The sequence below is a fragment of the Euprymna scolopes genome, chromosome 40 (genome assembly GCF_053919585.1).
Source record: "Euprymna scolopes isolate OS-2025 chromosome 40, ASM5391958v1, whole genome shotgun sequence".
Lineage (NCBI taxonomy): Eukaryota > Metazoa > Mollusca > Cephalopoda > Sepiida > Sepiolidae > Euprymna > Euprymna scolopes.
Window position 1 is genome coordinate 31204220 of NC_136521.1, and position 16679 is coordinate 31220898.

The 16679-nt window shown below is 33.8% G+C and overlaps 1 protein-coding gene across 2 annotated transcripts in view; it reads right to left on the bottom strand.

Moving 5' to 3' along the window:
- The window catches only part of LOC145265467 (twinfilin-1-like), a 131990-nt gene that overhangs the window by 81214 nt on the left and 34097 nt on the right, over positions 1-16679 (bottom strand). For both annotated transcript variants that reach the window (XM_080121331.1, XM_080121332.1), the window contains exon 2: positions 1529-1606. In XM_080121331.1, coding sequence (XP_079977457.1) covers positions 1529-1606 — 78 coding nt within the window. The remainder of the gene's footprint in view (positions 1-1528; positions 1607-16679) is intronic.

The following is a 16679-nucleotide window of genomic DNA, read 5'->3' on the forward strand; positions in this document are numbered from 1 at the left end:
ATAAAGGTAGTCCGATTTTCTAATAAAATTGCCTTGAATTCATAAAGGTAGTCTGATTTTCTAATAAAATTGCCTTGAATTCATAAAGGTAGTCTGATTTTCTAATAAAATTGCCTTGAATTCATAAAGGTAGTCTCTGATTTTCTAATCAAATTACTTTAGATTGATAATGGTAATCTCTAATTTTCAAAAAAAAAAAAAAAAAAAAAAAAAAAAAATGTCCTTGGATTAGTAAAAGTAGCTCACATGGATTGCTAATGATAGTCTCCAATTTTCTAATAAAATTCTCCGATTCTCTAATCAAATTACCTTAGATTGATAATTGTAGTCTCTGATTTTCTAACCGGATTGCCTTGGATTTGCCTCAAGGGTTCGATCCTCATAATTTTTTTTTTACCCCCACCCCCCGGAGATTCCACACACACACCTCCAAACACCCGGGCAACGCCGGGTACCCCTCGCTAGTTTATTTCTAGAACAAAGTACATACAATTGAGAAAAAAAATCTATTTCTACAATAAAATACAACTAATTGGGAAAATCCATTTAAATAAAGTACATGTATTTCTTTATTCATTTCTATGATAAAGTACAAAGAATTGAGAAAAAAAATCTTTCTATGATAGTGGTGCTACCAGATCAGGCTGTCTGAAGATATTGGCTTCCTGAAACGCAATGCACCTAACATTTATGCTTTTTGTTTTTCTACTTCTTTTTGCAAAACTTAATTATGTTCTGCAAAACCAAAAACTCACCTTTTCCTCCTTTTTCCTTCTTCCCATTTCCCTTTTCTCTTTCTATCTCCCTCACTTTCCTGACTGGTTTCCAAACTTAAAATGTACCAAACATTAATACTGTAACCCTTTTCTCTCCCCCATTGCAAAACTCATTCATGTTCTGCAGGGCAGGGAACAAAAACGTTAAAATCCACTATAAAACAACTAAACCAAACACTACAAGCTAGCAATTGAAGATACAAATAGCTTGAAGAATAAAAACCTTCTACAAAATAACTGAATGCAACATGAATACTATTTCCAAGATAACTGGATTCGGCATTAAATAACCCGAAAAGGTTGATATGTCGTAAAACAAACAACTTTCTATAATAGTGTACACATAATTAGGAAAAATCTATAGTTATTTTTTATCCATTTCTATCATAAAGTAGAAAGAATCGGAAAAATGTATTTCAATGATAGAATACAAAGAATTATGTGATAAAATTTTTTAAAATTAGAAAAAAAAAGCCATTTTCGTGATGAGGTATAACAGATTAGAAAAAATCTATTTTTAATGAACATATACAAAGACTACTTTTAAAATCCATTTCTATGATAAAGAACAAATAATTATGAAGAATCCATTTTGATAAAGTACATATATTTTTATGATAAAATACAAGTAAAATATTATTATGACTCAAATATATTGCATCCATTTTAGATGTCTTGAAAAATCATTTCTAAAATAAGAAAAAAAAATGGAAAGAAAAAAAAATCAATGTTTTGTTTCTTTTTTTACTTACCATCAATAATTGAAATTTTCATAAAACGTACGCAACCACCTTTTGCACGTCCAAAAAACTCCTTCAAAGCTGCAGTAGCTGTTAAAAAGAAATGGAAATTTGTTTTATTATAAAAAAAAAAAATAATTACATTCGTTAAAATTAGTAATCAATGAAAAGAAAGTTAGTTAATTTAACCAGAATTTGATCATTTGTAAACATTTTTCACTTTTAGTCTATTTTGATTTAATGTAAATCGCTCCAGACAAGGCATGAAGCAAGCTGATGTAAAAAGATAAAGATAAAAAAAAATGGAAAATAAAAAATATGTTTCTGAATTTTTGAGATAGATTGAGGATTCATATTATTTGGATTATTCGGACTATTCTTCTCACCTTAAGTATTAATTTTGACAACATTTTGGTCAATATAACTTCCAACCTTCTTAAGATGTATCTTGCCGAGTTTGACAGAAAGATTTCCGAGCTTGACAAGAATATATCTGACGAAAGTCGAAGGTTACATCAACCAAAACCTGAAAATAACATTCAAGATCTGGTCTGTGTATGTGATGGCATTCACCCGGTGCGAGTTGATGAATTCACGCAATTTCGCACCAGCACGATCCATTCACATTGGCTGGTGGGCAATTCCTTTGTATGAGTGAAACACTCGATTCCAGTGACGAATACCAAAATCCCTCTGCCTGTTCTACAAGTATTTTAATGGTGAATGCTCTGACGAACTGCAGACACTTGTGCCCCCACGACGTAGACAACCTCGACAAACTCAATAGGCAGCTAAATCCCACCCCCACACAGTAGAGATCCCTATATGTAATAGATCTTTCTACTCCAGTAGTTTTTTCCCCAGAACCAGTAGACTCTGGAATTCCATTCTAGGTTCCTGCTTCCCTAACTCTACTGACATGCAGAAGTTCAAGTGCAACGTGAACCGACATCTTGCTACCCAAATCCCAACATAGTGTCCCAGTAGTTGCTGCCCCTGATAGTAGCCCCCTACACCAAAGTGGCAATGCGCCTTGTTTGGGGTGAAAATGTAATAAAAAAAATAAAAAAAATTCAAGAGCCCAAGACATGCTCCAGATCTGCTTTGACCGTCAACAGCCAGCCAGGTTTTAAGCTGCACCCTCTCTCTCGTTTCTTCGAGCTGACGGGTGTATTTGGAGCCACCAGTTAGTGAGTGAACTCCTCTGGCAGACAAGCAAAGGATGTGCCCAAACCAGCATAGTCTTCTTTAATCCCTGGAATATCACATTTGGTGCAGATTGTAGCATCGGGAATCCTCTTGGAGAATCTGACCCAAAGAATGCAATGAAGGCAGTAAAGATTGAAAATTGCAAGCTGGTGGGGATCCTCCTTGTGTTGGGCCCAGGTTTTGCAGTCATAGAGTAGAATAATTTGGACAAGAACTTGGTGTATGCGGGTTTTGGTAAGAAGTTTGATCTCCTGACAGGACTAAAGGTACTTTTGAAGATGACAGAAAGCAGTCCACACTTGACCAATTTGAATGAGAATCTCATTTTTCCTCTGGCCTGTAGCCGTGAAAGTTGAATTGTTTGACAGTGTTATTTGAACAGTTCAAGTAACACTCAAGGTGAGAACAGTAGTCTGAATAATTCAAATAATATGAATACAAAATACTACTTTTTAATTTTTCATTCATGCTTAGCATGGAGATTATCTTAAGGATGAATCAATTATGCTGGTAAGGAAGGTTATGTGAAACGTTCATCCTCTAAGATAAAACCATTGCAGAAGCAGAATGTCCTAAATCGCAGAAAGGTTCGCATCCAAAATATGTTCACTGTGTAACTACTTACTATTATGGAAGGTCATGTGGAAATGGTTCAGTTTTTTGATATACCCAGACGACCTGCCTCCGTAGATTGTTAAAATTAAAACAAGATACCATACACAGAGGTTTTAACCTGGTCAGACCATCCATCAGTGCACACTATGTTACAGCAGTGTCAGGTTCGTTAGGCAGGTTATATATGCTGCATGTCTGATTCAAGACTCCCAAAACAGCTCCTTTACGATGAGCTGTTCAAAAGAAAAAGACCTGTAGAAGGACAGCGGAAATGGTCTAAGGACAGAAAGTTTCTCTCCAAACACTTAGGTTTGTATTCTAACTCATGGGAAAAACTAACCAAAGACAGATGTTCCCAGCATACCACAACTTACATAGCAATCAAGAACACAAGAGGAAACATGACATTGGAAAAGAGAGCAGTCGACACTTCTGCTACTGAATCATCTCACAAGTGTGCAACCAGCGAGAAATACTTCAGAGTTTGAATCGGTCTAACAAGCTATCTTTGAACCCACATAACAATCGCATAAGTCATCTTCGCAAGCGATGGGTTAACATCACTTACTATTACATAAAAGTAACTTCTTTTTGAACAATGTGGAAACCGTATTCATTCTGAATAATAAGTGACTAAATATTAGGAAGTTACCTCCCCTTTTTATGATTATTTGCATTTTGCAGAGTACTTTACTTTTCTTCACAGGTTCAAACTATTCATATTATTTCAGTAGGGCCCAATGGAAATTCCATGGTACTTTTTACATCACTATGTATAATTTATTGTTAATAATAATGATCAAACTGAACACATCAGGTCAGAAAATTTGCTGAAAGCTTTATACTTGCCCCGGATGCTGGTTATCCTAGGACAAATCAATTAGGCTGGTATGGTCATGCGCAACACTTCTCTTCTTAGATAAACCATTGTGGAAGTATGGATGTCTTGAATCACAGGAAGGTTGACCAGCCAAGGAAAACTTGGAAGCAAGTGATTAGACAAGACCACACAGAGTGGAATTTAGAAATTGTTGATCTGCTGAACTGTGAGTTTGCATAATTCAAGAAAACATCTGACCCCTGAACAACGGAAAAGTGATGTTAAAGGAGAAAAAAAGGAGAAGAAAAAAGAAGAAAAAAGACTGATAGTCTGCATTAGACTATTGCATGAAAATAATATCCAAGATTTTCATCTTGGATGTAATTTTCATTACGTTTTAGTTGATGAAGGTCAAAAGTTACAATAGCTGAAATATGCAAATATGAGAACAGTAGTCCGAATAATCCAAATAATACAAGAAATATTTCATCTTATTTATGGGATTTAAATTTCAACATTTCTTAAAATTTCATATGACTTCTTGCAAAACTCAATTTTTTTATGATATCGATTCCTTCATTGTATCATCTTTCCAAAAATGAAAAAAAAAGAAAATTTCTTACAAGAAATGAAGAGAAAAAGGCAAACAAAAAATTGTACTTGTAAGGAATAGTATCCAGTGGAGTTCAGTTCTTATGGAATTAATTCAGAGTATTAACAGAGGATTTTAATTAAAATCTAGAATAAGTACCTAAAATTGCTGAAGCAGTTTATAATTAGAAACCACCTAATTTTCTTAAGAATTTTTTCAACATATTTTTTTTTTTTGAGGGCCTAACATGAAAAATAAAAACAAAACACTAGCCTTTTGTATGGTTAGTGTTGTCTGCATCTTTAAATTGTTTTTTCAGTTTTCAAATCGTAAACTGATTTTGTCATTTCAAGGACCGACTAGAGATTTTTTGTCAATATTCAAAATTAACTCTATAAGAACGGAAATCATCTGGATGCCAATTCCTTACACATATCTAAATGTGAAAGTAAAAATAATATTATACTGAAGTTTTTCACTTTAAGATGGCTGCCATTGAAACAACATTAGCTTACTGAAAATAGTAAGTTTTACAACAATTTGATTCAATTAATAACTTAATGGCCAAACAATGACATAATAAAGTTATATTATTAAAGTATTGTTTAGTAATTAGATTATTAATTGAGCACAGCTGTTATAATGCTTAAAACTAATTTAGTTAAAAGAATATTGTTTCAATGGCAGCCATCTTAAAGCTAAAAACTTCAATATAACTAAAACTGCTCCTCTGCAACACTAGGTAAATACTAGTATTGGGACGATTAATCGGAAAAATCAGAACTTTTAGGGTTATTGGAATCAGAAAATATTGTGCTTATTTTCCGATGCCAAAAACCCATTCCTTTATTTTTTATAATGGCTTTTGTTTTAAATAAGACTTCCATTGCTGGTAGTAATAATAAAATAATAAATATTTATTGATTTGAAACTACCAATAAAGCTAAAATCTAGAGATCATCCCCCACCAGAGTCTTTTTACATTTGAGAAAATATATGCACTTTTACCATGTGTTTTTACAGGTTATCAAAAAAAAAAAAAAAAAAAAAAAATTTTATAGTTTGGAGATTTATAAATTATCAGGAAAATTTTTTTGGAATTGTCTCATCACTAGTAAATATCGAAACAGACTATTGTTGTTCTGAATATATTCTTTTTAATAGCGTGGAAAAAAAAGTTCAGAGAAAACAAAATCTGACCTTAAAAGATATGACAATCAAAATAACTTTTTAATCATATCTATGTAAACAACGTGTACATACCTGTTGTACAACTAAGGATGCTGAAAACAAGATTCAGATTACATTTGTCAACATCGCTGTGGAATCAGTAGGCAAGGGTGCTCTACTGACTCCTAAAATTTTGAAAGATCCAATATAGGCTTATGAAATCCTTATACAATAAACAATTTATATATATGACTAGCAGATCGTCTGACATTATCCAGTCATAAAATATGCTTAAATATATTTTAATTCATGCAGATTTCGTATTTATTATTATGGAGTCAATTCTCTATTGATTATTATATTGTACCCAATATATAATATTGATTTCAAAAGTTAAAATATGACTTGAATCAAAACCAAAACATACCACTCAAAGCATTATTTGCAACCATCTGAGGTAATGGCACATGCATACCAAAACTTGACAAATAAACACAGTTAAACATAAATGTATATTTGCACATGCGTAGAACATACACATTACATTGAACTATGCCTGCCAAGTTCCAATTTTTACCCTATAGGAGCTTTCTTTTCGGCTAAAAACTAAATCCAGTTTCTCCCAAAATTCGTACTAGAATTGTTTGTAAGGACCTGGGATACAGTGGTTAGAGTATTTGAAAAAAATCAACTGTAAAAGTGATATTCTCCTGAAGGTTGAAGGTTCAATTTTCAGTGTATGTAACCAAAAAATACAACTGCAAATTACTTAGGACCTCTATCCAGTCATGGCTGATGGACCAAGAGCATGCTACCCTCCGTGAAGTAAATAAAGGGTTCCGTTTGAAATTCCAACCAGATTCCCAAGTTCAACAGAAACATTCCAGAGTTTGACAAGATACACTTGAAGAAGGTCAGAGATTACATCGACCAAAACATTGTGAAAATGATGCTAAAGATGAGAACATTAGCCCAAAGAATAAAAAAATTTTTAAAAATTAAAATAAAAACATGGTGCGAGTATCTCATATATGAAGTTTCAAGTCTGTAGACCAAAAATTGACAGTAGTTTCCACAGAAAGACAAGATCACTTTTATAATATATAGAGTTTAGACCACCAGCTGAAGAAATGTTTTTTTTTTTTTTTTTAAAATTTTTTTTCTCCAGTTTTTTGTTCAGTTATTTTGTAATTCAGACAAATTTCTCAATCTGGAAGGTCACAGTACCCACCAATTTCTTCACTCATAATAGTCTAAAAAAAGTAGAATGTCAGTTTTGAAGGGTAAAGGGATGGAGGTAATTTAGTTGTGGACAATTTCTTCAAATTAATATGTCAGGCAGATTTTTTACCTCATTCAAAGATTCTTTCTAAGACTATCTGCAAACGTTTTCCAAAAGCTTTGCATCACACTAGTAGGGCCAATTCTTGCAAAATAAACAGAAATGCAAATCTATCTTTAGAGATGTTCACTCCAAACAGCTAGTTGCAGTCTCTATGGACACCAACAGAAGATGTATTATCATGGTTCTTGTCTCAACATAAAAAAAAAAAAAAAAATCGGTAGCATTCTCTGTTTTTCTGTTCAAACAAATATTTCTCTTCATTTAAAATTGTAGGAACTAAATTCTGTTTAGCACAATAAATATTTCGATTTCTAACCATAAAAATAATTATCAGCTAAGCATTCTTGAAATAAGTAAAAGAAATGTCACCTTTTGAAATATACTTGCTTAAAATTGTGCTATTTTAGTTGATGGAATGATATTTTAAAATGGGTAAAATCATTTTTTTTTTACCTTGGTGACATCAAATTAATCAGCAATCAACATTTTTGCTGATCATACGTTTTTTTTAATGTGTGTGAAAGATAAGCTACATACGAATATGATACTTTATATTATAATTAGGCTGAGTGCCTGGTGTTGCCCGGGTGTTTGGAGGTGTGTGTTGAGCAAAAAAAAAAAAAAAAAGTGGTAGTAGGCAAGCAAGCTCGAACCCATATCATGAAGGAGGAAAAGAATGTGAAAAAAAGAGGAAAGTGAATTCAACGAGTTGGTATTTAACGTAAGAATCATAGGAGTCGTCACACACACTCAGAAATGAACGCTGCTTTTAAACATGGCCGAGGGACCAGTTAAGCTTCTCACTTTCTGTTGTATTTATTCGTTTCCCTACGAAAGCAAATTAGACACAAGGTCGTTTTTAATGTTGGAAAAAACCAGCTCCTCCCAAAAAAGGGGACAATCTGGCAGTATCCAAATAGTAATTGTCTCAGTATGAAGGGTTTCCCCTACATTGACCAAGATCAATTACAGAACAGATACTACCCGGGCGAAGGCCAGGAGTTGGTGTTCAAATAGTTTCGTTTTATTTATACGAAAAAGACAAACAAACAGCCGACATAACGGCACGGTGGGAATTTTGTTAAACTCGATCAAAAAAAGATAGAGATGATGTCTGTTTGCAAATGCAAGATATTATAATTGTGGAATCTAACAGACGCGAAAACCCCCACCCAAAAAGCCTTTTGTGGACATACAGAAACGCTCGTGCCTATTTTGCCATTTATATAATAGATTATTTTTTTTTTTTTTTATAACAAATAGCGGTTTCAATCCTACCCAAGCAAGCCAGAGGATTAGTTGTCCAAAACGTGGTGAGACAACAGCTATAAAAGGCAGTAATTACTAGGGATAACTTACAAGACTGAGCATTCCTATCCCATCGAGGTTAATTACCTGAAGGTGGCCAGAGAAGGAGTTGGCTGCAACGTAGTGAAACAACAACGAAGATGAGGATAACAGTGTGCAATAAGAATGAATGCACATAATAACAAATTCTTGTCGAGTCGTCCCCTTAAATAATCTAAATTCTACCCAACCATTAACGATTAATAAACTACCACCTTACATTCATTAATACTTATCCTCGAGTGGCCTTCAGGCTTTGATAAATAGTGACTCCTTTGTAACTCCTTCAACAATTACAAGACACCTTTCCAACCACTGATATCCATCACAAATACCTGAGAATTCTTCCTTCAAACTCCTGGACCTAACATTTGCAGGCAATATGAACAGGAACAAATACATTGAGGATATTGCAAAGGCTGCTGCAAAGAAGCTGGGTTCCATCTATCGAGCTAGAAGACTACTCACACCTGAGAGTACCTTGTACCTCTACAAAGCCACCATTCGCTCATGCATGGAGTATTGTTGCCACAGCTGGACTGGTGCATCTACTACTAGCCTCTCCCTCTTGGATAAGGTCCAAAAACGTGTTTTCAATCAAATAGGTCCCACTTTGTCAACTAAGCTCCAACCCCTGTCCCATCGCCACAATGTTGCATCTCTGTGCCTGTTTTACAAGTATTTTAATAGAATGAGCTCTGATGAACTCACTGCACTTATGTTCCCTCGACATATGCATTCCCGACAAACCCGCCTAGCAACAAAATCACACCCCTTCATTATTGAGGTTCCTGGATGCTGGAAAGCTTCTACTCTAATAGTTTCTTCCCTCGAACAGCTAAACTTTGGAATTCCCTTCTTGCTACCTGCTTCCCAAGCTGTACTGATATGCAGAAGTTTAAATGTAATGTAAACCAGCATCTTGTTACTTTCCTAGACATTGTCCCAAATAGTAGTCTCTTACGTCCAAGAGTGGTGATATACCTTGTTAGAGTGAACGCGAGTAAAAAAAAAAAAAAAAAACAATGGGACAGACGGAGCTTAGCTGACAGAATGAGTATAGCTTCAACATGACGTCATATGTTTATGATTTGCATCATAAATATATGATTTGTCTTGAGTTGGAAGCTATGTTTTAGTTTCAGAAAAGTTTCCAATTGGTAGTTATTCTATACAAGTCATGGAGATGACGAATTCTGAGTGGACAGCTGTTCTGTACAGGTTCTGGACTTTATAATTTTGTAGCCAAAGAGCAAAAGATCCTCCTCTTGTTGACACGAGAAAAATATGTGTAAGGTTGATAAAAAGGTTTAATTTTTATGGAGCAATTCTGGTTTCTGATTGGTTGGTAGCAGTACGTGAATTAATTTGATTCATCAGTTTCTAGCAGCAGCGTATATAAATAGAATCTCCCAATTGTGAGAGACCATACTCCATTACGAGTCAAAAATATTGTAACAATTTGCGTCGTTTCAAAACATGAATTCAAACAAAAGCAATAATAAAAAATAAATGAATGGGTAAAAATTATCAATGAAGTTAGAAAAAAAGCTGAGCATAATTTAAAACAAGTGATTTATACCAAATTGATGGCTGAATATGGTTAAATCTGTGCTCATTTTTGCATCAAATACTAATCCCTATTGATCCCTAACTTTGCATCAAACAGATACCATAATACTTAGTTCGCTGCACATTATCATAACAAAGATTCATACAAAATTTCAGTAAGATCGAACTAGTAGTTTCCAAGAAAATTTCTAGAGTAAATGCAGTATTGTTTATTTAATTCATATTTATCCGTAAACGTACATCAAATGGACATCATCATATGTAGTTTGCTACACCGTATCATAAAAATCCACACAAAATTGTATCCTGATTGGACCAGTAATTTCCAAAAAACTTCTAGAGTAAATGTATTATGGTGACCAATCCCTATTTATCCCTAACTGTACATCGAATGGTTATCATAATACTTGGTTCACTGCACCTTATAATAACAAAAATCCATATAAAATTCCAGTCAGATCGGCTCAGTAGTTTACACGAAGAAAAAGGATTGGACAGACAGGCAGACAAAAAAAAAATAATAATTATAACAACAATTGTTAATATTCTTAATATAAAAACTACAAAAAGCTACAAATCTCTTTGTCCAAGTCATAAAAGCTTAATTTAATCCGGATACAATTTTTTTTTATGTTTCTTAGAAATCAGTTATTAATTTCTAACTGCTTCTACTTCTACACCACCACCTCAAAAAACCCAAAGGATTACCAAGCTTTCATATAATCCATTTGTCATTTTTATTTACATTTTTTTTTGGGGGGGGGGGGTCTTTTTCTTAATCAGTACGGTCAAGTAGGTACAAGTCTTTAATAAGAGTCACCAATCCTAATAAATAACACAAAAGATGTTTGTGAGAACATAATTCCAAATAAGGATTGTCATAAATTTTAACTAAGAATACTAGCATGCATGACCAAACACTTGTATATAGATAATATACACACATCTACTTTTACTTACCTTTCATTTTTCCAAACAAATTTCCATTAGACAGTTTCTTAACTTTTATTGTTAACGTTTTTATTTTTTTGAAGAGGATCAGAGAAAAAGACCTTCAAGAGTTTTATTATTTTTCTCTTCTTTCTTTATATATATGTGACGTGGTGTTTGGAAGCGAGTGTTGAGCAAAAAAAAAAAAAAAATGATAGTAGGCAGGTAGGCTCGAACCCATACTGCAAGGAGGAAAAGAACGTAAAAAAAAAAAAAAAAAAAAAAATGCCATCTTTGCCATTGCGTCCATCGCCAAACCGGAAGTGGCGAAGGTTTAAATTAAGGCTAGTCAATCAAAAAGAGGGGATGACTTTAAAAAATATCGGCGAAAAAAGCACCTCTTCCTTGTAGAAAAGTGCCCAGTTGAGGGTGAAGGAATTAATGTTTTTAGCCAATTTTTTTACATTTGTCGTCCAAAGGGTCGAGCTTCAAAACGATAAATGATACCAATCTTGTGAAAATCCGTCGCCTCTGTCAAAAGTTTTAGGCAGACATACAAACATGCATACACACATTTAAACAAATAAGTGAGATTTATATTATAGACTAGTGAGGGTGTCCAGCGTTGCCCGGGTGTTTAGAGGTGTAAAAGAAAAAGAAAGTATTAGTAGGCAGTCAGGCTTGAAGAAAAGCTGAGATCTTACCACTATGCTACGACGCAAGAGGAAGTGAAAAGCGTTTGAGACATTCCTGGCAGGAAAACCAGACGGCCTACTTCGCTTCGATTAGTTTCGCTTTATTTATACGAAAAAGACAAACAAACATGCAAAAGAATGGAATAGGGGGAATTTTATAAAAGTCAATCAAAATATATGTAGAGACGACATCCGTTCGCAAATCGTACATATCTAGGGAGTATATAAAAAGTTCTCCAAAATAGTAACCCTCTCAAGACCCCCCCCCCAGACTTTCTTAGACATACAAATCGCATGCGCCACTTTTTCCTTTCATATACATACATATATATATATATATATATATATATATATATATATACATATAGGACGATTCTAATATTTTCCCCCGATTCTGATAAAAGTCAATTTCAATTCTTTATAAGCCTCTAAATATTTAACTAAAGAGTTCCTTTTTTTCTCTATTACTGTAAAGCACATGTTAAATGTGCTTATATCTTCTCAAACGTAAAGATACACTTGCTTGTGGTGGATGATCTATAGATTTTAGCTTTATTGGTATATATTATTTATTATTATTACCAACAGTGGAAGACTTTGCTTTAAACAAAATAAAATAGGTAATTAAAGGAATCGTTTTTGGCATCGGAAAATACACATTTTTCCAATTTGATACCTCCCAAAATTCTAATTCTGATTAATCACTTCAGCACTAAGCCCCCCCCCACACTAGTTTCATTTTAATATAAGATATTTTCTTACACTGCACTAGCAATTTCTTTTGCTCAGTTGATAGAGTATTGGACACCAATAAGTGTGGTGCAGTTTCTATGTCAAGCCACAGCCATGCCAAAACGTTCATGAATAAAAAAAGTTATATTAAAAAAAAATAATAATTGTTAATATATATCTCAATAGACGTTGTTTTTAACTCCAAAACATGTGTAAATAAACACAAAATAATACAAAAAATTTTCATAATATAGGATGGAATGATAAAATTGTTGCTCTAGAAAAGACAAAATGATTCCATTTCCGTTTGATGAAAACCGGTTTTCTTTTTTTGTTGCAGACTATCTACTCAGGCAGTTGTGTACAAATCCCAAGAGCAATAGGAGCCTTATATCTTGTCTGAAATTGACACAATGTTCAATGAACAAGATCGGAGATGCGTCACTATACAATTCAGGCTCTCTACCAATCCAAGTTATGACAACAGCACCCTCAAAATGCATCGCTGGATTGCCACAAATAACAGAGACATGCACCAGGGTGATGAAAACAAAGTTTCCAGCTACGATTATGGTCATTGGTGACGTTTCAAAGTGAGGGCCACATCATGCAATCTCACATCTTCAAAGTCGGCTTTAAAATCAATACCAAAGTGTACCTAGATGTGCTGAAGAGCGTGGTGATCCACTGGTGCAATCAGGTGGCTGCTAGCAAACCCTGGGTGTGGCAGCAAGACTCCAAAGAGACCAAGCTTGGCTTCAGAAGGAGTGCTACGACTTTGTACCCTTCTCTTAGTGGACCCTTTCTCCCCGGACCTAAACCCACTGGACTACTTCGTTTTGTCATACGTCAAGAACGCCACGAACATGACCTTCCACACCACCGAAGCCAGTCTGATCGCCATCATCCGCAGAGTATTGACCAAGCTCCTGTCAGCACCTGTGGAAAAGGCATGCTGCCAGTTCTGGACCCGTATCAAGGTGGTGATTGAGGTTGAAGGCTGCTACATTGAATAGATGTCAGCTCTACTACATAATCAAGTTACTTGAATTGATTTTTTTTCATTAAAATTTAAAAAATAAAGTTGTAGTATTGTTGTTTTCTTTAGGGCGTCATTTTTATCATTCCACGTTGTATTTAAAAATTCTTTTCTACTGATTTTTCTTTTATTTTAATTTCCCTCTTTAATCCAATTTCTGGCAGCAATGTTCAGGAAAAGTATACGTATTTGTAACTGTTCGTGTGAAATAATAATGGCGTCCAGTCATGAAAGTAAACAGAAGTGTATGTTCATAATTAAGTGCACATTTATAAATGCTTTAATCATGTTTTTTTTTTTCTTTTCTTTTCAAAAACGATTTTGGCTCTTCCTTCTGACGAGTTACATTCACAGAAAATCCAAAATATATATTTCTGTATTTTGTTTGTCCGAGTTGTATGGTCCATCAAAAACTGGATCTTTTTAAACTGAATAAAGATATGGTCATTGGAATCTAATTTTCTATTGAAATATTTGCTATTATATAAAGGGCAGTTTTCTGTGTGTATGCATGTCCAGCGAAAAGTCATAAACTACAAAGCAAACACCCACAAAGTCCTGAGAGGGTGGACCTCCTAGGACTACCAGATAAAAGCCCACCGAAATGATTCTGCAAGACGGATTGTCAAAGTTGGAATCTCAACTGGCAAGTGCAACCTAACACCAAATGAAAGTCGCAAATCGTTACCCAATCAGGTGTTAAATGCAAGTATATCTATATTCTCTGGATAAGTCCACTTTTACTAACATGGCTAAATCAGTTTACTCCATAACATATACCTATTTGAATACTGTTAGTATCAAGAGAGTGAGGCAGTGTGGATTCTGCCATTAAAATTTGTGTATTTATGCCAAATAAGAACCATGCTATCATCACAATTATCTGTGCAAAACGCTGAGCCAATGAAATTGCAGCAACCAAACGATTTAAGAAAATATTTATGCTATCAGTGATTTATTATATTTTTTAAAAAGTCAATATTTTTCTTGATTTGAAAAAAAATTTTAAAAATACATACAAAAAAGAATTTTTTAAATAATTTTTGTTTAATATCAGTTGTTTGTTATTCAAAAACATATTTATTTATTAAGCTTAGCTTACAAGGAATGTTTTTCTTTTCAATTTGAATTTTCTTAAAGTTGCGTAAAAATTGTCCAATAATTATTCATTGTACTTTATGACGACTAAAAAGAATATTGTTTTCAGTTTTGCAATTAATTTTTCATTGAATAGTCTCTGTAATAACAGAAATAATATATATTTCATTGAAAATATTGGCCAGCATTTGCATGAAAGAAAAAAAAAATTACAAAACTTGTTTGGAACCTTCCAGCATTTTACATAAACTGCCTTGAAAATTCCAACAATAGCATGGTTCTTATTCTACATAAGTATAAATATTTATGACAATATCCAATTTTAGTCATCAAGCTCATGTTGATCTGAAACATACGGTTTTGCTTCACTGAAGGCAAATCTAAAAATACAGTCAGTCTTTGAATCAAATATCTGATTAAAATGATAAAACCTGATTAGAAATCATTGAATCGTTTACAGCTGGTCATTGCTAGCCTATTTTTATGGTTTTAAGTTCAATCCTCGGCTTGGGAGAGATGCTAGTCTAGCAGAACTGATGAGTTAATAAAATCAAAATAAGAATTCTAGATATAAAGCTTAGTAGCGATATATCTTCATTTTAGTCTTTTTTGTTTATACTAGGGGTTACTGCTTATCAAAGCCTAAAGGATTAATAAGTGTAGAGTAGACTGTGAGACAAGACCTTCATGATTAGTAATGGTTGAAATTGGGTAAGGCTTTAAGAGGACAGCTCAGCAAGAACTTATTTAGATTAGATTTGAAAACAACCATGTTATAGTCAGCCAGGAAGCAGCACCGTGGTAATGTGTTCCACAGACAGATACTTCTAGAAAATAAACTTTGCTCATGAAATTTATGTTAAATCACATTAGAAAGCAAGAGAAATCATTAAGTTGTAGCTAGACCAGTATTTGTTGCAAATGTTTTGCAGGGGATAAACCATAGATTGAAGCTCAGTTGAACACCTGCCATGAAAATAGAGCAGAGATAGACTTGCAACGCCATTTGTGTGAGAAAGAGGAAGTAGTCTTTGTAAGCAGACAAATTAGTGCAAAATTTCTGTTCGCAGAATTAATTTTACTTGTCTTAGGATGGGTATTCTTCTAGTTACAAACAAAAATAAAGAGAGCTGAGAATTTTCCGTGGAACACTCTGCTAAAGACAAAGAAGAGGTGGTGAGGGGAAAGGTAATCTGGAATGCAAGACACGGCTATTGGAAGTTGTATAAATAGTAACATCAGAAAGAAAACTCGATACTTTGAGGGAAGTTGTATGCCAACTGAAAACAAGTTTTGGATCTTCACCAATTATTGGCAGCATCAAAACATTTTGTCACTTTTTTTTTGTTTTAGAATACACATGCCTCTTGAAAAAGTTTCCAAAAGAACATATTTAACCCTGACCCACAAACAATCAAGAATACGATTCAGCTTATATACAAGCTGTCAAAAAAAATGTACTCACACTTCGAAACCTTCATTTATGCAAACAGAGTGAAATGGAATAGCTTTGAATGCAGAAAACAAATGTAATTGAAGAATCATGTTCAAGTAGAATTCTCAAAGACTTTCCATCTGTGGAACACATTATGATGGAACTGCTTCCCTGCGGGCTACAACATAGTTCAAATTGAATAAGTTTGACTAAAGATTATAGAGTTCGGCAAAATGGTTTTGAATTTGACAAGATACACCTAACAGTTGATTATATCAATCGAAACGTGCGAATAACAGTCAAGATGAGAACAGTAGTTTGACGAAACCAAATAATACAAATTATCGATCCTCATCTAAAAATTTCAGAACCAGTCAAAATTCTTTTTATATCGATAAAATTGATTTTTTACAAAATGTGTGGAAGTAAAGAATGTATTGATTTGTTCATAATACAGACGGCAGTTTTGAAAAAAAAATATGGCCGACTTTCTGGTCATGTGGCAAACTTTGCTGCAATGCTGCAGTAAATAGCAGGTAAATACTCTTCTAGCAAGATAATCAT